Below are 20,974 nucleotides of genomic sequence, written 5' to 3' on the forward strand. Positions count from 1 at the left end.
CCAGGGGGCGCTGTGCTGCCGGGCTGCCCGCGCCGGCTCGCCGCGGCCTCTCCCTGCGTGGCCCCGCCTCGGCGACGCCTCGGCGATCACGTGAGCGGCGCGGGCGGCGGCGGCGGGAGGGCGATGGCGGCGCATCTGAGCTCGGGGCGCGTCAACCTGACGGCGCTGCGCGAGGCGGGGCGCAGGGAGCTCCGCGAGTTCCTCGACAAGTGCGCGGGCTCCAAGGTGAGCGGGGCGGCGGGGGGGCAGCGGGGGCGCCCGGCGGGGAGCGGGCCTGACGCCTCTTCCCTTCCCGCAGGCCATCGTGTGGGACGAGTACCTGACCGGGCCCTTCGGGCTGATCGCGCAGTACTCGCTCCTGAAGGTAAGCGGCGCGGCGCGGCCGGCGGGCGGGGCGGCGGTCCCTCCGCCGCCGGGCCTCGTCACCGGGGCTCCCCGCAGTTAACGAAGGCCCTTGCCTCTGCCTAGGAACATGAGGTGGAGAAGATGTTCACGCTCAAGCCGGGCCGCCTGCCCCAGGCGGACGTCAAGAACATCATCTTCTTCGTTAGGCCCAAGCTGGAGCTGATGGACATCATCACGGACAACGTGCTCAGGTGCGGCGGCTGCGAGGGGGCGACCCGCGGTTCTCTTCTTGGGAGCCGGCTGGGGCTCCCGCCCAAGGAGGGGACAGGTTTGGCCTGAAAACGCCGCGTGGTTTGTCACCTCTGGGATGAAAACAGGGAACTACGCGCAGACGCCGACGCTGCAGCGCGGCTGCTCTCGGGGCTTGCGTCGGGCTGCAAGACAGCCTGGGAGGGGAGCGGGGTTTCACTTTGGCTGGCGACGCAGAAGGTGCATTCCTCGTTAAAAGGATGTACGTTCCTTCTAATTAGCTGGAACGAGTCATGCTTTGATTGAGCCTCCTTTTGAGAACGGCAGGAAAAGCAAGTCACCTTGCCCTGGTTTCAGACCTGGGGCTGTGGACACACATGGCTGGGTAAAAAATATTCTGAAATATAAAGCTAGGAGTGGAAGTTGGTGGTAATAACCAAATGCGGCATTCCTATTTCCTTTGAATTCAGTGCCCCCAGCCCGCGGTCTGTGCTGGCTACCTGTGCAGCTGAGTTACCGTTTGCTCTGCTCCTGCCTGTGACTCTTCCAGGGAAGACAGAGGCCGTTCTCCCCAGAGGGACTTCCACATCCTCTTCGTGCCGCGCCGCAGCCTGCTCTGCGAGCAGTGGCTGAAGGAGCAGGGCGTGCTGGGGTCCTTCATCCACCGAGAGCAGTACAGCCTGGACTTGATACCCTTCGATGGAGACCTGCTCTCCATGGAGTCTGAGAGCGCATTCAAGGTAAGTGCTCGAATCGTCCTCGAGGAAAAATGTGTGGTTTTGTGTTGGCTGTTGGTGTTCGGTAGAGAGGCTCTCGGTGACCCGCTCAGCAGGGAAAGGCCTTGCAGAGCAATGTGACTTGATCCTGAGTGCTGAACCGAGCCTGAACTTCTCTGTGTGTTTTCTGACTGAACGCTGAAAGAACCGTCACTACACCAAGCTGCACCCCAGTTCCTCCAGCTTTAACTGCTGGTGTTATTGTCACAAATCGAGCATTCATGAGGCTTAACATACTTAGTCATTAGAAAGAGCCAGCACGGTTTGTGTCGATACGCAGACAAAGAGCCATGTACAATGGTTAATACTGCGCACTAAACTGCACTGAGAATTAACAGCTGTCGCATACCAGCTGTGTGTCCTGTTTTCTCAGAACGCTGCGTCTGGGGAGGGAAAGATTTGAGAGTTTCTTTGGCCATCTCTGCCTTATTAAGCGTAGCCCAGAGGACACGTCAGGGCTTGCAGCAGCTTGTCGGCAGCTACGATGAGGTGGTGTGCTCTCAGATTGGCCTAATTAGAGGGAGAGGCTCTTTGCAGTCACTTTCTAGCTCTCTTGCTCCTCTACATCAAACTGGGAATAGCATGTGGGGTTCAAAAATACTACGGTGTCTGGTTTGATCAAGTGATGTGATGTACTGACAGCACAGATAAGGTCCAACAATTCGCCAACAGCCATAGTTTTTTCCCCAGCCTATGTCTCCTCTGAACTGTTCACACGGACCATATTCTGCTGTGGAAGCAGCTGTGTCGGATCGACACCTTCCATCAGGAATCCTTCTTCTTGTTTAGGAATGTTACCTGGAGAGCGACCAGACAAGCCTGTACCATGCAGCAAAGGGGCTGATGACGCTGCAGGCACTCTACGGAACCATCCCGCAGATTTTTGGGAAGGGCGAGTGTGCGCGGGTGAGGCAAATGTTGCTGCTGAAAAAATGCATCTTGTTCTTTGGAACTGCTTTAAGGAGGGTTTGGTTAAATGCACCTGTGGGTTTTTTGAATCCAGCCGCGGACCCTTCTTGTCATATTGGAATTTCAGGATCATGGCATTCAGGTCTTAGTCATCTCTGGCCAAAAGAACAGTCTTTGCTGTTCCATAAGTCTTCCTGTCAGGAGGATTTATCTGATTTCATATGCTTTTTGCTCATAGGCCTTTGTGTTTTCAGCAGTTCTTTTTTCTGTGGAGTTTTAACATTTAGCCGCTCTGTTGGTATCAGAAGGGCTGAGTAAAGCGGGAAACGTGTAACCTACTGCTCATGCCTTAGCTTTTTCATCTCTTGCTGTAACTCACTTACCCTTTTTTCTTCTCTCTGATCAACCTATGGTTTAATTGGTACCTTTTGTAATGAGGGAGCAGCTTGAGATGAACCAGTGCTTCGGCCACAGTCACTGTCTTGCTAAGCTGCAGGGAGCAGCAGAGGAGCACTTTTTACCGGTCTTGTCCTGCCCCCATCCGTCAGCCCGTTTGTACCTCTTGCCATTCTCTTCCTTTACGCAGGGCTGCACCCCATACTTGCATGAGCATGTGCTTGTAGGGCCTAGGAGTCAAATCTGCCTGTTGTGGCCTGCACCATAACCAGACCGACGTGATTTATTTTCAGCACGTGGCTAATATGATGATCAGGATGAAGCGTGAGTTCCCTGGAAGCCAGAACTCGATATTTCCCGTCTTTGATACCCTCTTGTTGCTGGACCGCAATGTTGATCTGCTGACACCGTTAGCTACGCAGCTGACGTACGAAGGGCTGATAGATGAAATCTATGGAATTCAGAACAGTGAGTACTGCCGGGTAAGGGGGAGGTCTGTGGTGTGCTGGAGCAGGTTGCAGTGTGTCAGGTGGATTTCTGCTTCACTAAACGACAGTGACGTGGGAGCAGTTCACCTGAACTTAGTGTGAGGGGATAGTTCAGTCCCAAGCTAGAGCCCATCAAGATCAGCTCTGGCCCTCTTTGTGCCTAGGAAGGGGAGTTGGGTACAGTGCATGTTATTGAATGGGAATATTTTGGATGGTGACTGGGTGCAGACACAGTGACACAGAACATGTAGAGTGGGAGTAAGAACGTTAGTGTATGCATTCACCCTCCAGCCTGACTGGCTCATGTGCCACACTCAGGGGAAGGAACAGTTTATGAAAGGCCATTGAGAGCACTCTCCTGCTCTTGAGAAGGTAGTAAGAAAAACTTCAGAGAGGCATTTATGGGTTTTAATCCCTCCTGCTGTACTGAAGAGTGGCTGGAAGGCTGCCTCCAAACCTCTTTGGTAGCAGGGTAGCAAGCACTTGGGTTCTGATCATGTATGTGTGTGTCCCTGGGTGAGTACAGGGTCCCTGGGTGAGTACAGGGAGACTCTCCTTAATTAACACATAGGCACTGAGTCATCTGGTGTTTATGTTAGCTTTGCTGCTCAGAACTGTTTCCACCTCAGGGGACACGTTTCCACAGCCTGCTTATCTTAACTTCTGATGGTGAAGTTCCAGTCCTTATAAGGGTTATTTCTCTGCATTTGATAGCGTATGTGAAACTCCCTCCTGAAAAGTTTGCCCCGAAGAAGCAGGGTGAGGGTGGGAAAGATCTCCCCACAGAACCCAAGAAGCTCCAGCTGAACTCTGCTGAAGAGCTGTATGCTGAAATCCGAGACAAGAACTTCAATGCTGTGGGGTCAGTGCTGAGCAAGAAAGCCAAGATCATCTCAGCAGCCTTTGAGGTGAGGCCTGTAGCCGACCGTGCATCCCTTGGGCATTCTTGTCGTCAGATACAGACAGTCTGCGTTCAGCAGGGCTGTGACTGGCAGCTCGAGCTGTTGCCATGGAGTAATCCCCCAGCCAGAGAAAAAACAAGTAGTCCTCAGACGCCCCTCCAGTCTGCTCCCCTGTCCTGGACAAGATCACCTCCATTTCAACTGTTCTGAGTAGGTGTTGGTCAAATCTCCTCTTAAGAATCCTGTAGTAATGCAGATCGTCTCTTCTCCACACACCTCTGTTTTGGGGCTTTTCCTATCCTCACTGTTAAAAGCTTGTCTCAGAGCTAGCCTAAACCACATTTGTGCTGTGTAAACCCGTAGTTCCCGTAATAGGAACTGCATTCTTCAGTCTGCAGAACAGTCAAGTGCTGCTTCCCTCTGCAACTGGCCGAAGGTTAGTTTTAGCATACTGATCAATTCCGCTTTGTTGCTGTTGTTACCTGTTAAGTGAACGGTCCTTTTCCCGTTGTATTTCCTGAGGATGCAGAGAAAAGGCTTTAAGAAATAAAACTCCAGAATGTATATTCATAGAGTATTATGGCTGGCATAAAAAATAATAGGAACGTGAAGAAGACTGTTGTCTTACAGGAGGTTTGACCTGTAAATTCATCACCTTAGACAAAGCTGGAGAGTGCTGGGGGGTGTGTTTGTGGTTTTATTTGAAAACATCCTGTCGATGATTCATAAGGAAACTGAGATCCCACATCTCTGCTTTCAGACTTCATGGTGATTCTCGAGAGAACTTGTTACACTGTTTGATTCTATTTCCATGTTTTTTGCTTTGCCTCTTCACTTCTGCCACATTTAAGACAAGGTAATGATACCTTAACTGAAATACTGTGTGCTCAGCCTCATCTCCTCGTATATGTCTGTTACTGCAGTATTGGTGCTGAAGGTGCTAAAGGTGGATTATTCATAGCGGTTGTTAAAAAAAAAAATTTAAGAAATTGTCAGAGGTAATAGGTGATAATGAAACAGCAGCATATTGGCAGCAGAGGACTTCTTAAGTTGCAGGCTTCATCATTATCACTCTCCTGCCTGCACTTGCCCATTTAAATCCTTCACATATGAGTCAAATTTTTATTTTTATTCCAAGTTGCAGCAAGAGGCAAGTAGCCCAAATGAAATACATACCTCTCGACTGCTCTGAGAGCTGAAGTCTGCATTGTGCTTCATCAGATCCTTGCTCAAAACCTGGGACATTGTTACAGCCAGGTACAGTGACTGGCGGGCTTCTGCTTGAGAGGGACGCAGACCCTCCCAGCCCAGTTCCTCAGCACCTTTCACTACTGCTTTGAGGGGAAATGTCCCCCGTCTCTGACTGCATTTGCCTAGAGCTCCATGTTTACTGGCAGCTAGCAAAGTAATTCATCTTTGCATGGAAAAGGTAGTTTTGCTGGTAGGGAAACTGAGGAGCAGATAACGATGGCTGAAGTCAGACAAAGGTGCAGAAAAGTGATTGGCAATACTGGTATAATGAAAAAAAACAGTCTAAGGATCCTGTTTTATTATGTCCTGCCTCTCCTAATGATCAAAGTGCTGTTACAGGTAATGCTATGACTTTAGTTTAAGCATTTAAAGTATTTTGTCTGAAAGGTTGCATATCTCTAACTGTATCTGCTGTTTCAGTGAGTACAGTAAAAAACCTTTTCATGATAAAATCATCTAGTTGGTGTGTGGCCAATTAATCTGAACAAGACCTAACCTAAGCGACGGATTTCTTTAGGAAAGACACCACGCGAAAACCGTTGGAGAGATTAAGCAGTTTGTCTCACAGTTGCCACACATGCAGGCAGCAAGAAGTTCTCTAGCAAACCACACCTCCATTGCTGAACTCATCAAAGACATCACCAGTGAGTATTTGTTCAATAGTCTATCTGACTAATTTAAATATAGCAAGATGCAAGACAACTTGATGGACAAGTTATTCAGCTTGGCAAAAATTGGCTTTGCTCCATCCAGTGCATCTCTGCTGAAGTGTTAAATGTAGAAAATAAGCTGTCAGTTTTGCTATTGTATTGATTTTCATTCTTTTCCCAAAGCATCTGAAGATTTCTTTGATAATTTAACAGTGGAGCAAGAGTTCATGTCTGGAATAGACACAGACAAGGTAAGCAGATAATGACAATCAGTGACTCTCATGTTTTCAACCCCAATGTATTTCTCTGGGTTTTTTCCATTTGGGGTTTTTGAGAGAGGAAACATCTGATCTAGATGATGTCTGTCTCCTTCCAGTGTCAAGTTTGTGAGCTGTCACTTGCATCTCCTTGCACAATTGCTGTTTTTTCCAAGTGACATGCGTTGCTGAACGTACTTGGAGGCGGTGCTGTACCGTGTGCTTTGCCGGGCTCCAGTTACCTATCATTGCCTGTAACACAGGTGTATGCAGCTGGGGCTCTTGGGCTTGCACAGGGGCACTACCTGCTGTGAGGGATCAGAGGAAGGTTCAAGACGGTTGATCTGAACTTTTTTAGTGCATCAAAGTCTAGCTATTGACTGAGGAATCGACATGCTTTAGAAAGATGCTAGGTGGAACCAGTGCTGCATCACTGTTTTACAGACGGTCTTGCGCTGCCTGGAGAGCAGCTGCACTCTGTTTTGGAGATACTAGGCAAAACTAGATCTTTCTTTCCAGGTCTTCTGGGCACTTTAACAGGTCTTTAAATAACAGCTGTTTTTTTTTAATAGGTTAACAATTATATTGAAGACTGCATAGCTCAAAAACATCCATTAATCAAGATCTTGCGTCTCGTTTGCTTACAATCTGTATGCAATAGTGGACTGAAGCAGAAGGTTCTGGACCATTACAAAAGAGAGATTCTCCAGGTTGGGCTGTAACTTTTGGATTGATAAATTTCTGAGAAAATCCACATCAAAGCCTCAGCTCTACAACACTTGCATTCTAGACAGACGCATCCTATACACGGGTAGTGTTGATGTCCAGTGCGCACAGACGGAGCACCGAGGCTTCTGTTTGGGCTGATAGCAATGACTCAGGAGGTGCTTATATATGTTTTGTAACATGTTGATAAGAGCAGTTTATATCATTGCACTTTTTGCTATCATGATTTAAATACTCTAAATGGATACACTCTAGAGAGATCTTAAACAAAAAAACTTTTTTAAACTGACATCTTTGCCTTAACTTATTTAAACTGACATCTTTGACTTTTTTTTTTTTTTTAAACACTCTGGTCATGGACTATTGACATGGTATTAAAGGTGAATTCTTTATATTGCAGACTTATGGCTATGAACATATATTGACCTTAAACAACTTAGAAAAGGCTGGACTCCTGAAACCTCAGACAAGTGGTAGGAATAACTACCCAACAATTCGGAAGACCCTGCGCTTATGGATGGATGATGTTAATGAACAGGTAAACAGATGCCTTGGCAGTGAACATTACGTCTAACAATACAGGATTATGTGCAGCAGGAAAACCCTCATAATTTTATTTTTTTTATTATTTCTATGGTGCGATTTTTCAGCATGAAGTAGCACTCACCCGCTACTCACACTCTGCTCTCTCCTGCAGAACCCCAACGATATTTCCTACGTGTACAGTGGCTACGCTCCGCTGAGCGTACGCCTGGCACAGCTACTGGCTCGGCCAGGGTGGCGGAGCATAGAGGAGGTTTTAAAGATGCTGCCGGGTCCCCATTTTGAGGAGAGGCAACAGTTACCTACTGGCCTTCAGAAAAAGCGTAAGTTTTGCTTTGTTTTCCCATGTTTTAAAGGGAGATGCATGTCTGTTAGGCTGGAATAAGGCAACCTGAAATCAGGGCTGGTAGAGTCCAGGCATCTATCTCATCTCCCCGTCCCACTGCAGTATTAGATCTACTTAAGCCATTTTTGACAGATAGCCTTCTGGCCTCTTTAAAATGTCCAGCCACACATTTAGCCTGCTATTAATGCACAGCACCATGTGCACTGAAAATGCTATGGAGTTGTACATTTGTTTACCTTCTCATCAGAGTACTAAAATAAACCCTAACCTTACACTGTGATTTTAACAAGTAACATTACTTTACAAAGAAGGTCAGCATCACTCTCCTAGTTTTAAGCCTGGGCAGGCAGAAACACATCCTGTACAGAGACTCCAGAGCTGGGAGCAGAGGCTGCATTTCTGGGCCCCAGTCTGGTATTCCGCCCAATAGGTCTCTCCTCTAATTCAACTGCTACATTTATTTCAGTTTTAAGTCATTTTGAGTTTGATTGACAGTTGATGGATAGGAGACGTAAAAATAAAACTAAGACAACCTGTAAATTTCTCTGAATACACAGGTCAGCACGGTGAGAACCGAGTCACTCTGGTGTTCTTCCTGGGAGGTGTGACATACGCAGAAATAGCTGCACTGAGATTTCTGTCCCAAATGGAAGATGGAGGCACAGAGTACGTCATTGCCACTACAAAACTGATCAATGGAACAAGCTGGATCAAATCCTTGATGGAAAAACTGGAGCCTGCCCCTTTCTAGGGTCTGTGGCAAGAGACAGTAAAAGTGAGAGGCCCTGTGCGACACAGGCACATCAGCTTCTGGTCTTCCAGCATGGCTGCTTGAACATCAGAGAAACACGCAGTGAAAGAAGCTCTCCTGAGACCGGCTCATGATGCAGTTACCCTCATCCCTCTCTGCACTTGTGTTCCTGCTGTTTGTGGAACTTCCTCGTAGATGAGCAGTGCTGAAAGGCACTAACAAATAAACAATGGGAGAAAGAGAGATCCCTCTTGTGGTCTGAATCAGCAAACAAGTGCTGGGGGAGCGGGAATTTGCCCTGGTCCTATTTGGCAAATTGCTTCTTTTTTTTTTTTCTTTCAGTTTGGTTTGAATAGGGGATGTGATTACTACTGAGGAGGCAGGATGTTTTCTGTTCCTGATTTCATACCCATACTCCCAGTCTGTCTTTCTCTGGTGCCTGATATATTCCATCAGTGCGCTGGATCTGTTTCTGTCGGAGATCTGTACTGGGCTGCACCTCTGCTGTAGCCAGGGTTCAGTATGTGAGGGGGTTTCCTGCTCTCATCTTCCTGATGAAAGCCAAGGAACTTGTGTTTCTCCCAGCTTCAGCACGTTCACATCAAGAGGCAGCAGCAAGGGCCGGGCCACAGTAGCTAAATCCCCTCCCATCATTGGAAGCAGATTGTACAATAGAAAAAGAAGGGTAACTTTTTTACTGCATAGGTTTAGAAACTTCATGGCTCTTGGGCATCCAGAATAATGCACCTGCAGGCCCTGCTTAGCGTGCACTGTACTGTAACAAGCTGTCTGTTAGGGCTAGTTGCCTGTAGGCCACACTCAAGTCCACTGCCCTGCAAGCTTTGGCCAAGGCATTTGTTGGGTTTCCTGCAGCAACAGCTAGACCTTGAACTAACCACATGCATGTCAACAGCACTGACTACAAATACAATCAACTGCACTCAAATTACAACAGAGATGCTTGAGCTTTTTACTCCAATTGCCCTCTGAAGGGATCGGTGTGAGGTGGCTTGTTTGTCCTGGGTACACCCACCTGACTCTGGAAGGCTACTCCAGGGTATGAATGACATCAGTGTGCCAAGAGCTTGTGTTTGAAGGCACATACAGATACTCCCTGCATGGGACTCAGGCCAAAAATAGCTATGTCAGTGACCCAGTAAACAGCGGGCTTAAAACAGACACTTTTTTTCACCCCCCCCATTTAGTTTATAAATTGCGGTACTTACTTGTTGCCACAAGCTGTTGTAGAGCTCAAAATTATAAAATGGAATTTTCCATGGTCTTGGTGGCTGGGCCCTTGGTGCTGCTGAGCCAACGTGTGCAAGAGGCAGGTTCTGGCTCCAGAAGACTCAGCCTTGCTAATTGCTAGAGGCTGGGAAGGCAGACCAGGGGCTGTTGCTTATGCCTGTGCAGCTGAGCACTGCCAGAGCCTGTGCTGCTGCGCCTCAGCCCGTTCTCCTGGTCACTGTCACTATACTCGCCCACATGCTTCAACAGCAACCGCTGAAGACTGTTTCACACTGCATTTCACTCTTAAATAGTTAAAAAACAACTAAAAAGAAACACCACCCACACCTTAAATCACTCTCTTAGTAAACATTTCTGCTCTTAGTTATCCTGCATAATGCATAATATGTCCCAAAAAACCCTTCATTTTTTCCAAGTTGTTCCAGTTACGCCGTGGGTTCGGTCTGTTGTTTTGTTTTGTAAGATCAGTTCTGCCAAATCGGCCCCTTCAGAGATCCTCTGTCTGTTTAACTCGTTTGCTTATTAGCATAAAATAAAAAAAAATGTATTTGATCTTTTTTTGAAAGCTCACGGGCTCTCTCTGGAATACAAAAATAAATAAAATAAAACCCTGCACTGTGGTAGTTGTATTCTTCTCCCCCTGCCCCAGGATAACTGAACTACTTCAGGTGAAACTATTTTTCTAACATCTGCATGTTTTTTTCTTTAAGCTTCTGCACTAATTACATTCTGTTCTGCCACTTAACATACTACATCAGAAATATCTATTGGATTTCTTGACTTTTAAAGAAAAATGTATTTTTAATCATTTAAGACTTTTTCCTTCAGATGGGTAGGCAACTTGCAGACTTGTCTTACAGAAACAAAACATGCTGCAACTTTGACAATGATGCAAGGAGCAAACGTCGATTGCCTTATTATGCATTATTTCTACAGTTCCACTGTGAAGTAGGTAATTTCACAGTATTTAAAAAGAAAATTGAAGTAGCTTTGACTCAAACATTAGACATAACTGTGCAGAAAAAAAAACCAAGAACCAATGTGATTCAGTGCAATCCTTACAGAGCTGCCTTGGCTTCACCTTGACAGTCTTTGTACTATCACACTTTCCAGATTTTTTTTTTTAAACCTTAAAAATTGAACTAATTGCAAGGAAATGAATAGCACAGGCTTAGTTTGTGGACTGAAGTCATGACATGTAAAAGCTACACCACAAGTGAATAAAGGAAACCACGCAAAGTGCCAATCCAACAGCTTGCTTACTTTTTCACTCGGACCAGCAGGTGTGTGTGTTAGCAACACTAGAGGCAAAACCTATTTCTACAATAGTTATACCAGACACTTGGTAAGCACTGCTGCATATTTTTCTGCAGACTGTAGCCTGCACCACCACCAAGCTAGAGCCATGTGGACACTCAACCTAGACAAAGTCTCTTCCTGGAACTATTCAACACCAACAGCAAAAAATAAAAGCTATCTTGACGTTGATCGATTCTCTGGAGGAGCAATTACTACTTAACAGGCTTCCTGAGCAGCTTGATTATGTTCTTCTTCTGTCTAAGGCCTTGCTGACCATGCGGGTAATAATCTGATAACAAGAGAGCCTAATTAAATTAAGGGGCCATTTTCTACATCATAATATCTTTTTAGGTAAGAGATTTGATTTGCAGTACATACTCTTCCTTCTCTCTGCTGTCTGCATTTGTCTGGTTTACAAGCAAAAAAAAAAAAGAAAACATTACCCAACCTCCACCCCAAAAGACTTTCACTTTTCATATAACATTATCGGAAAGCAGTTTTGCTAAAAATAAACATACAGCTTACCTCCCTCCTCCCCCCCTTGCTGCAAAAAGAGTTGTAGCACTTGTTCTCTAAAAGGTGGGGATGACTTCTTGGGTGTGCAAGGGTGAAGCTAGAGCAGTGAACTAGTGACAGTGCAGCGATTAGGCTGTCTTCAGGGCTCGCTCTCTTTTGATAAAAAAGCCCGACTCAGCCCGCACAGTAATGTAATGTGCTGCTGGTCTGGGACGATCCCCAGCTGTGAGTGAGCATCCTCCTCCCCGAGTGGCCCAGACACACGGGGCTCTCGGAGAATGGAGCCAGAGGCACAACAGCCTTCCACATAACTGCAGAATAAAAACTGTAAGATGACACAACACACTGTCAGAGGAAAACTCCCACATTTAAACAAATGCAGGTTTTGACCTGGTAACACTAAGCCATGGTGCTTAAACTCACAAACTACCATTGACAAAAGCACTCTGGGGAAGGGGAGCTGTTTGGCGAGCTCTGTACTGCCGTGCTGCACAGAGCGCAAAGGCGCTATGTCATATAATAACTGGTCCTGACCACACCTAGTGCATTAGTCCTTGTGTGGGCTGCAAACACAACCTCATTACTCCTGGCTCCCGGACGAGCAGATCAGAAGGGGATCGAACAACAGCAAAAACCATTTAGAAGCCAGAAATTCAAGGGACAGCTGCAGAACAAAACTAGAGAGAAACAGGAACTTTACGAAGCAGAGCCCATCATCTACCTGGGTAAGCAGTTTACTTCTTTATCAATATATTTTTAGATAATCAGAAATCATGTAAAGCCTATAAATAGAAAACTTCAATGCTTTGAACAACTGGGAAACAACGGCTGGTTTTAAAATGCAATAGCTGCTATAATGTATATATGTGCCTGAGCTTAGAATGAAATGACTAAGACCAAAAAAGTGAATTTCTTTTAATCAAAAAAGTGAACCCTTTATCACAAGAGCTCTTTAAAAAATATTCTAAGTGGCAGGACAGGAATTCAGTTTACTTTGGCTGGCTTTAGACTGTTTAGAAGAGAAATGATCCTTTTAGGTTAGCTTTATCTTAAATCTGGTTTTAAATTCCCCTTATGTGCTTGACCAAGAGCATGGATATTTTTGATCAGGCACAGTTATGATCAAAATTAAAAAGAACATATAAATTGGAGAGACGGTAGAATTTTTTAGATGGGTCTTCACAGCTTTAAGTCTAAGAAGCCAACAACTTTTGTGAAAGAGTTCAGATTTTATATTAAACTAACAAATGAGCAATCACTTCTAAAGAAGTGATGTGTAAGTATGACTTTAAAATACAGCTAGAAGATGAATTCTGAAGTATCTTATCCTGAATATCTCCCATTTAAAGGTTATTTTTAACGTGACATATAAATATTTGCCTGTGCAAACTTGTATTTAAGCCCCAGTTTTCGTCGTTCTTAAACAAAAGGTTCAGTTTGTGCCAGTATCTCCATTAGATGCAATTATATCATTAAATATTAATGGTGGCTTCCTTGGAGGAATTGACCACTTTGATCAGAACACACTGTTGGTAATGCACCATCAGCAACCGCTCTGAACTTGGAAGCTTCCTGGATGCACAGCCACTGATGGGGGAAAGATACCAGGAGCCATCTGGACTCTCTAAGGGTCTCTGGCCCTTACCGACACGGGACCGTCCACTGCCTGTGTGTTAATTTGCGTAGTTACCAGCCGTGATTTGGAGACTTTGATCAGATCGCGAACTCTTTTTCAACACTGCACAGCTCAGCAACCCTGTACAGGACTCTGAACAAGCACACGCAAGCCCAACCTAACACTAACAACGTTCTTACAAGAACGGGTGGCCATTAACCCTCCCGAACACAGCCATTTCTCCCCACAGCACAGCCACCCCGTCGGCTCTGCAGTCTCCTTGCTCGGAAAGACTCAACCTGTCCCTTTGTTTACAGACCGGGGAGGAGCACGGCAGCAGCCAGCCCCAGAGACCCTACCTGCTGCAGCGCCGGGGAGAACCATGCCCGACTCCTTCGCCGTCCACTTCCTCAAGGTGCTAAAGGAGCTGCTGGCCTTCGTGCTCTTCAGCTACACTGTGCTGGTCGGGGCTCTGCTGCTCGCCGGCTGGACGACGTACTTCTTGGTGCTTAAATGAGAGCTCCTCTTCTACTCCTGCAGCCACAGGCAGGCCGGAGGCAACAGGCTCCACCGTGCAGCTCGTCCTGCGCGTCTGCTCGGCACGCAGGATGGTGGTCCCTTCCTCCTGCGCCAGCTCTGCAAGTGTTTTGTTTCGTTACTGCCTAATCACAATCTTATTTTCCTATAGAATAAGAATAAAGATTTAAAAAAAAAGTATCCACATGCATGCACTTCACTGATCTTTGTGGCTCTTGCAGATTCTGTGTGTCTCCTAGACATTTGCCCCTGTTCCCCGAAATATTTAAAAGCCTCCCAGTAGTTTTCTCCTGAGATTCCCACCCCACACCTCGCTTAAACAGTACAGCAGTCTGCGGAGGGACGGGAGGGATGCAACACAATTCAAACATGACCAACATCTCAAGTAAACAAGTCCTGCCTTGTCTAACTCTGCCTCATTAAGGGTGTGAAGGCAGAGATACAGAAATTACTTCTAATTTTTTTCAGAAGGCCTGGGAAAAGACATTTCAAACCAGCACAAGGTTTCCCTCTTCCTACAGTTTTATGAGGTACACTTCAGGGGGTGGGGGCACCAACACCACATTACCTACAGGCCTATTATTTGGTGCTCTCAAGTGTGCAATGCTTTTCAACAAAGGCTTAAAACATGGAGTTAACTGAAAGATGTGCCTGCGATACAGCACTGCCTTGCTAAAACTAAACCGTGCTGAGCAAACTGAGTCTCACAGAGAATAGATAGGAATTTCTGGTATATACAAAACTAATAGATTTAATTGATCAAGGCCTTTCATGTAGAACTATACAGGAAGCCTTTGCCAGAGAAGCTGGGGATTACCACTAGCCAAAAGCTAAGTGTCATGGTTTAACCCCAGCCAGCAACTAAGCCCCACACAGCCGCTCTCTCACTCCCCCACGGTGGGATGGGGGAGAGAATCAGAAGAGTAAAAGTGAGAAAACTCGTGGGTTGAGATAAAGACAATTTAATAGGTAAAGCAAAAGCCGCCCACACAAGCAAAGCAAAACAAGAAATTCATTCACTCCTTTCCATCGGCAGGCAGGTGTTCAGCCATCTCCAGGAAAGCAGGGCTCCATCACGCGTAACTGTTACTTGGGAAGACAAACGCCATCACTCCAAATGTCATCCCCCCCCCCCCGCTTTTTCCCCCAGCTTTATACGCTGAGCATGACGTCATATGGAATGGAAAATCCCTTTGGTCAGTTGGGGTCAGCTGTCCTGGCTATGTCCCCTCCCAGCTTCTCGTGCACCCCAGCCTACTCACTGGTGGGGTGGGGTGAGGAGCACAAAAGGCCTTGACTCTGTGTAAGCACTGCTTGGCAGTAACTAAAACATCTCTGTATTATCAGCACAAATCCAAAACATAGCCCCACACTAGCTACTATGAAGAAAATTAACTCTACCCCAGCCAAAACCAGCACACTAAGCAGCAGCATATATTCTTGAAAAACAAAGATGAATTAAACCGGGGAGGCGGGGAGCAGAACCTGTGGAAGTCAGTCAGTGTGACCTCAGCCAACACTTCTGCTGATGACCAGACACACAGCTGAGGGCTGTTCTCTGCTGAGCCGGGCTGGCCTGGCAGGTGTCTCTGAGCAGAGTAACAGAGAGGAACTGGCCAAGCACGGCCTGAGCTGAGAGCTCCTAACACCGTTTCTGCTTCAAAGGCCCGTGATGGCGTGTCCGGAGACTAAGTGCCGTTACCTGAAGGGCAGAGCAGCCGCTGCGGCAGCCCGGGGCGGCGGGAGCAGCTGACCCCACACCCGCCCGCCGCCTCAGGCTCCAGCCGCCCTCGCAGCGCTGCGCGCGCCGCTCCCGCCTTCGACCAACGGCCACGTGCCCGCCCTCTGCGCATGCGCCACGACGAGAAACCAGCCCCGCCTGCTCCACGACCCCCCCCTCCGCCGGGACGCGCTGACGTCACTTCCTGCGCACCGGCCAGTCCCAAGATGGCTGCGGGCAGCCGGTGGCTCCGGAGCTGCTGCTCCCTCCTCAGGTACCGCGGCGGCCCCGCCGCTCCGGGTCCCGAGGGGGCGGGGGCGTTTCAGTGGAGCCGCGCCCGGCCGCGGTAGCGCCCAGGCGGCTGTTTACCGGGCTGGAGCGGGGCGGGCGCGGCAGACAGGGCTGAAGTCAACCTCCCGGCTCAGTTCCCTGCCGCTGGCCGCCCTTTGTGACCCCGTACCCGCTCTGTTTGCCCGATATAATGAAGCCAGCTGCGGCTGGAGCGGCGTCTTGTGCCACAGAAATGGTCATAACGCACCTCATCTGTCTCCAGATGCCACAGCACAAGCAGTAGCTGCGGTACCCATACAGCGCTTGCCGCTGGTGGGCTGTAGTTTAAGAGTACACAGCATAAAAGAAGGAAAACTGACCAGTTATTTTCAGCAAATTGCTGTACAACAGAAAAAAATTCTCATGACTGAGCGCTGCTGTTTTTCTGCTCGAGTATTTCAGTGATAGGCCCTGACCCCAGGGACACTTACACAACATTGCATGTAAATAAAACTGACTACAGGAGGCCTTAAGTGGCACTGGATTGTAGCAAACTATTACCAGTCATACTGCTTACCTGCATGTACCATATACCACTTCTAAGCATGCTTTTTAATTTGTTTTTAATGTTATTGAATATTAGCAGTGTGTTGGTACCAGATAAGATCCATTTCCTCTCTCAAAGGATTAATAACGCACTAGTTACTGTGCCTGTCATCTTTTCTTGTACTTATAATTAAGTAATATAATTAAGTAATATAACTATTATGCAGCTGCATTACAGAAGCTTGGTAGAGACTAGGTCACCTAGAACAGCTTCTAGGTGTTCTTTTCCACTTTGATACCTATTTCCCACCACACACTGGTTATTTCTTGCGCTTAACTTTGTTTCTTGCATTTCCAGACAAAGCTTCCCTGTTCTGGCCAATATTAGGAGACGCTGCCTCTCCGGCGTGAACGGACGATGGCACCAAATGGTGGGCGCGGGGCTGGGAGCGGCCTTGTGTGCAGTCCCAGTCGTGGAGGTAATGTATCAGGAGTGAGATACATACAGCACCCACTCGTTAGAAATAGTTTAATATTCAAAACCACTTGCTTAGCATTTTACAAACGAGTACTTACCCTCAGAATTTTATTCCTTCGTGGGGATCACAGGTGTTTAAGCCATGTAGTTGTTAAGGAAGAGAAATGAGGAAGACAATGTCTACCTTCAATAACACCTTGCAAAAACAGTTGCCTTGTTTTACAATGGCAAAACAGCAGTGAGAATTAGGCTGTCCAACCTTGTAACCAGCAGTGGTGCTTTTCCTTACCGTTATTTGTTACTAATAACATCCATATGAAAGTCAGTGTAAAGATCATGTAAATGTCTTGTCTTTCAGAAACAGAACTCAGTTTCTCTCAGTAACGATGCCTTGATTAAAAGAGCAGTTTCCTTGGTAACAGACAGTACTTCTACACTCCTCTCTCAGACAACATACGCATTGATTGAAGCGCTGACAGAGTATACAAAGGTAAGCTGAGAGACCGCACACTGCTAGCAAGTCAGTACTGGAAATACTAAATTATTTGGCACTAACTACACCTGTCAAACCATACTTAAAACAGACCTTGGTTTTTTATGAATTTTAATAAAAGAGGTGTGGGGATTTGAAGATGTCACGTCCCGAGGAAACAGTGGGGTAGGGCTCACTCTTCTACTACACCAAAGCGCAGAAGTTGTTTTTAGCTTTGTCAGACTGTCGCTTTGAGCTTGAACTTAAGCTGAAATGATCCATGTCTCAGGGGCTAAAGAAACACATAACAGTTATGGGATACCTGCGTACTGAGTAAGTAGGATATGCCACCCTGTATCATAGGTCTTTTATTTACCTTTTGTGCCTGTTTCTAATACCATGAACTTGAGTTTCATCGGAAGAACGGAGTGAGCCATATTTAAGTCTGAGACAACAAGATACAGTTTTAATTTTATAAATAAGTGCCGATTTGAGTAAAGAGTTTGCATTCCAGTTTACTTCCTTATTAGTATGGCAAGTATATAAAGAGACGCTACCCACAGCACTACTGTAGGCAGACAGGACACGCTGTCAGTGCCTCCAAAATTGCAGTGAACTTGACAAAAAAGCACCTTTGGAGCCATTCAGCGATTTTGCTAATTAACACCAGTTAACACTGAGACAACATCAGAGATGTACAGATTGTCACGTAATTGTGTGAAATGATTCCTTTGCAGGCAGTTTATACCCTGGTGTCTCTCTACAAGCAATACGCAAATCTTCTTGGGAAAATGAACTCAGAAGAGGTGGATGCAGTCTGGCAGGTGGTAATAGGAGCCAGAGTTGATGTAAGCAATCATCGCCCTTCAGTCAGCAGTCTGCCTCTTAAAACTCTGCTCAGAAAGTTCTTGTCTCGCTTGCTCACCTTTTCACAAAGGCACTGTTTGGAAGAGCATTCAGGTACTGTTACATCTAGTTAAGTAATACTTTGTTTTACTCCTAGATGACAACAAAACAGCAGGAATACTTAAGGCTGGAATCCAGCTGGATGACAGCGTTACGTCTTTCAGAGATGGCAGCAGAAGCTGCGTATCAATCAGGTAAGCACAAGCAGAAATACTGAGAATTTCTTTCCCCTAGCATTTGGGCAGTATTTAGTGAATGAGAATGGAGTTGAGAGAGACCCAGAATATATATTCAGTTAACATACCAATTTACTGCCTCGTTTTTAGAGATGCTGAGAACTTACATTCTTTTATTGGCTACAGGTCTAGTAGAATCATTCTGAGAACTAGGCCTGGAAGCTTCACATGCAGTTTAGATCATGACCAACCATGCCAAAAAATGTTTGAGGGAAGTGTTTAGTCATTTTTAAATGCAGTGTTCAAACACGGTTCTGGGAGCCACAGAACTAAGGCTACCTAGGGGGCCCGGCAGGTCTTTCTAGCTGGATTCACTTTTATTAAAGAGTGAGAACATTTGCTTTTCACTCAGGAAAGATATTAATTTTGGTCTTTTCTCCCTGTATACACACTTCCACAAAAAGTGTAGAGACTTGATAGCTCTGAGATTGAGTTATGGGATGACATGGTAAATTGGCGAAGTTATTGGAGTGGAGAAGGGGAGGAAAGCGATGAATATACAGGGACACCCTAACTCTCTAAGTGCCTGAAAAAGACACAGAGTCTGTAGGAGCGGGAGGAGTGTGGGAGGAGAAGGGATTCCAAGCTCAGCAGTGCCACAGACGTTCCCGCTGCTGGTAGGTGCCAGGACAGGACAAAGACTGAAAGTTTCTGGCACACGATGACTGGGCTGGGCTTAGTTCTCAAACCCACTGGCACAAGCTGATCGCTCTGATCAGACGCTGGCTGTGACCCGTTTGGGTGGGAAGAATTCAAGGGGGCAAAAAAAAAAAAAATCTCAAAGTAGGCATATTGTTGTTTAAGGTAAATGAACGGTAAATGCATTAGCATTACTATAGCCCAAGAGCCACCAAAACACTTAGCAAAGCAGATGATAATTATAGACAGTCACTTTCTTAATTGAAGGTTTGCCAAGTGCTCCTCTAACCCAATGTATTTAAATTACTTTTCAGGTGCAGACCAAGCCTCAGTGACAGCCCGCAGCCACATTCAGCTAGTGAAATCACAGGTGCAAGAAGTGCGACAGCTGTCCCAGAAAGCAGAGACCAAGTTAGCTGAAGCTCAAACAGAAGAGCTCATAAAAGCTCAAGGAGAGGAATCTTCATTGCCACAGGGTATTTTAGGAAATACAGAGGCGGGTGAGGACCCTTACCTTCGGGAGGACTGAAAAGAACTTAAGTGTCACCGAAGAATATGTAAGAGTCAATCACAAATTGAAGGGTCCCAAACTTCTAGATGTGGCATAGTGGGAAACTGCTGAAATAAGCCTATGATTCCATTTTTTCCCCAAACAGGATTACTGTACAAAATCAAGTCAATTCCAAGCATCTGAAAGGCCTTGATCTTGTTTGCAACTTACCATGTTTGTAATACTTACGGATTCAATTATTTAAATGTTTAACTATGCAAATGTGAAAACTGCTATCAAGGATAGCTTGTTGTTAATTGTCTCTCTGCTGGGAGAGGCCTACCGCTCGTTTGAGATGTTGGTGAGAGCTCTCTTAACTTAGAGGCTAACTAGGTATCACCAAAGAATTGTATTTACAAGTCATTATTTTTAATCTGTGAAGTAAATGATGTCTTTATTAAACTGTGCAAAAGCATTCATTGTGAGTGTGCCCATTTGGGTAAGAGATTAAGCACTGTTTTCTATTTGAACTTAAAAGTTTGTAACCTAGCTGAGTGACAGCTGCATCAAATTACACTTAATTGCAATCAGGGGAAACATCTGCTGTAGAGCTGAAAACTTTCTGTGGAGTTACCCAAGCTGCTCTTAGTGAAGTTTTGCAGTTCAGTACAGCAACCTCTTTCACCCAAGAGTCACCACTTGTAACGCATCTGCTTTCCCCAGGAAGCAAAGGGAGATTTGATTTTCAAGATACTGTGGTTATAAACAAAGTTGTGGCAACTGCTGCGTACTTCTTTACATAGCAGTGAGCAAAAGTGAGTTTTACATATTTGAATGCTTTCCAGCACAGGTTTCAAGAAAATAATCTTAATTCTCTCTTTTTGCAAGCTTAATGTTTCACTGCAGGCTTCAAAACCACAGGTATGTTTCACTGTCTTAATTTTTCTAATTTGACAGCTTAATGTGAAATTTGCAATATTAACTGTATAGACAATGTAAAGTTAAGCTGAGATTGCTTTGTAGAATAGCATCCACTAGAACTTTATCACTGCTGATTTGAGTCAGTTAATCCCCATCATCAGGTTTTGTAAGAAAACACACATTAATCATAGGTTTTTCACCACAAATTAGCATCTGATGCACTACAGCTGTGTCAAGGTTGCTGTTCCTAAGCTGAATTGTACTTGACTAGGAATTTTTTCAGCTACAGCATAAGCCTTTCTATCTGTGTCTCATTTTGCCTGCCTTTTGAGCACGTGCAATCTCAGCTGCACAGCACTGTACATTTATAGATTAAATGGTAAAGAAATGAACAAACCACCTTTGCTTGCTCCTGCTGCTCACTGGTGCTGCTGTATCCAAGGAGGATGGAGCAGTCCCGAATTAAAGCTCACAGGAAGATGCCAGCGTCTG

At 46.0% G+C, this 20,974-nt stretch overlaps 3 protein-coding genes across 11 annotated transcripts; all 3 read left to right on the forward strand.

Moving 5' to 3' along the window:
• Window positions 1–102: 102 nt before the first annotated feature.
• On the forward strand, window positions 103–10,450 carry VPS33A (VPS33A core subunit of CORVET and HOPS complexes). Of its 9 annotated transcripts, none has more exons than XR_012676442.1 (13): window positions 103–225; window positions 299–364; window positions 469–596; window positions 1,145–1,334; window positions 2,160–2,276; window positions 2,969–3,143; window positions 3,878–4,071; window positions 5,834–5,960; window positions 6,150–6,217; window positions 6,796–7,107; window positions 7,350–7,487; window positions 7,647–7,815; window positions 8,396–10,450. XR_012676442.1 is itself a non-coding variant. In XM_075167676.1 (13 exons), the coding sequence occupies exons 1-13, from the start codon at window positions 124–126 to the stop codon at window positions 8,587–8,589; spliced, it is 1,806 nt and encodes a 601-aa protein (XP_075023777.1). In that variant the 5' UTR covers window positions 103–123; the 3' UTR covers window positions 8,590–10,450. The 9 variants fall into 9 exon arrangements, 5 of the variants coding, with proteins under 5 accessions (XP_075023777.1, XP_075023779.1, XP_075023781.1 ...); XM_075167676.1 differs by having other exon boundaries at window positions 6,796–6,933; XM_075167677.1 differs by lacking the exon at window positions 103–225 and having other exon boundaries at window positions 301–364; window positions 442–596; window positions 6,796–6,933.
• A 1,815-nt stretch (window positions 10,451–12,265) lies between these two features.
• LOC142090188 (uncharacterized) lies at window positions 12,266–13,784 on the forward strand. Its single transcript, XM_075167700.1, has 2 exons — window positions 12,266–12,377; window positions 13,585–13,784. The coding sequence occupies exon 2, from the start codon at window positions 13,650–13,652 to the stop codon at window positions 13,782–13,784; it is 135 nt and encodes a 44-aa protein (XP_075023801.1). The 5' UTR covers window positions 12,266–12,377; window positions 13,585–13,649.
• Window positions 13,785–15,719: 1,935 nt separating this feature from the next.
• Window positions 15,720–20,036, forward strand: DIABLO (diablo IAP-binding mitochondrial protein). Its single transcript, XM_075167696.1, has 6 exons — window positions 15,720–15,798; window positions 16,699–16,819; window positions 17,177–17,308; window positions 18,028–18,138; window positions 18,294–18,390; window positions 19,386–20,036. Exons 1-6 carry the CDS (start codon window positions 15,752–15,754, stop codon window positions 19,598–19,600), a joined length of 723 nt encoding a protein of 240 aa, XP_075023797.1. The 5' UTR covers window positions 15,720–15,751; the 3' UTR covers window positions 19,601–20,036.
• Window positions 20,037–20,974: the final 938 nt, after the last annotated feature.

Source organism: Calonectris borealis, chromosome 18 (assembly GCF_964195595.1).
Source record: "Calonectris borealis chromosome 18, bCalBor7.hap1.2, whole genome shotgun sequence".
NCBI classification, from domain to species: Eukaryota; Metazoa; Chordata; class Aves; order Procellariiformes; family Procellariidae; genus Calonectris; species Calonectris borealis.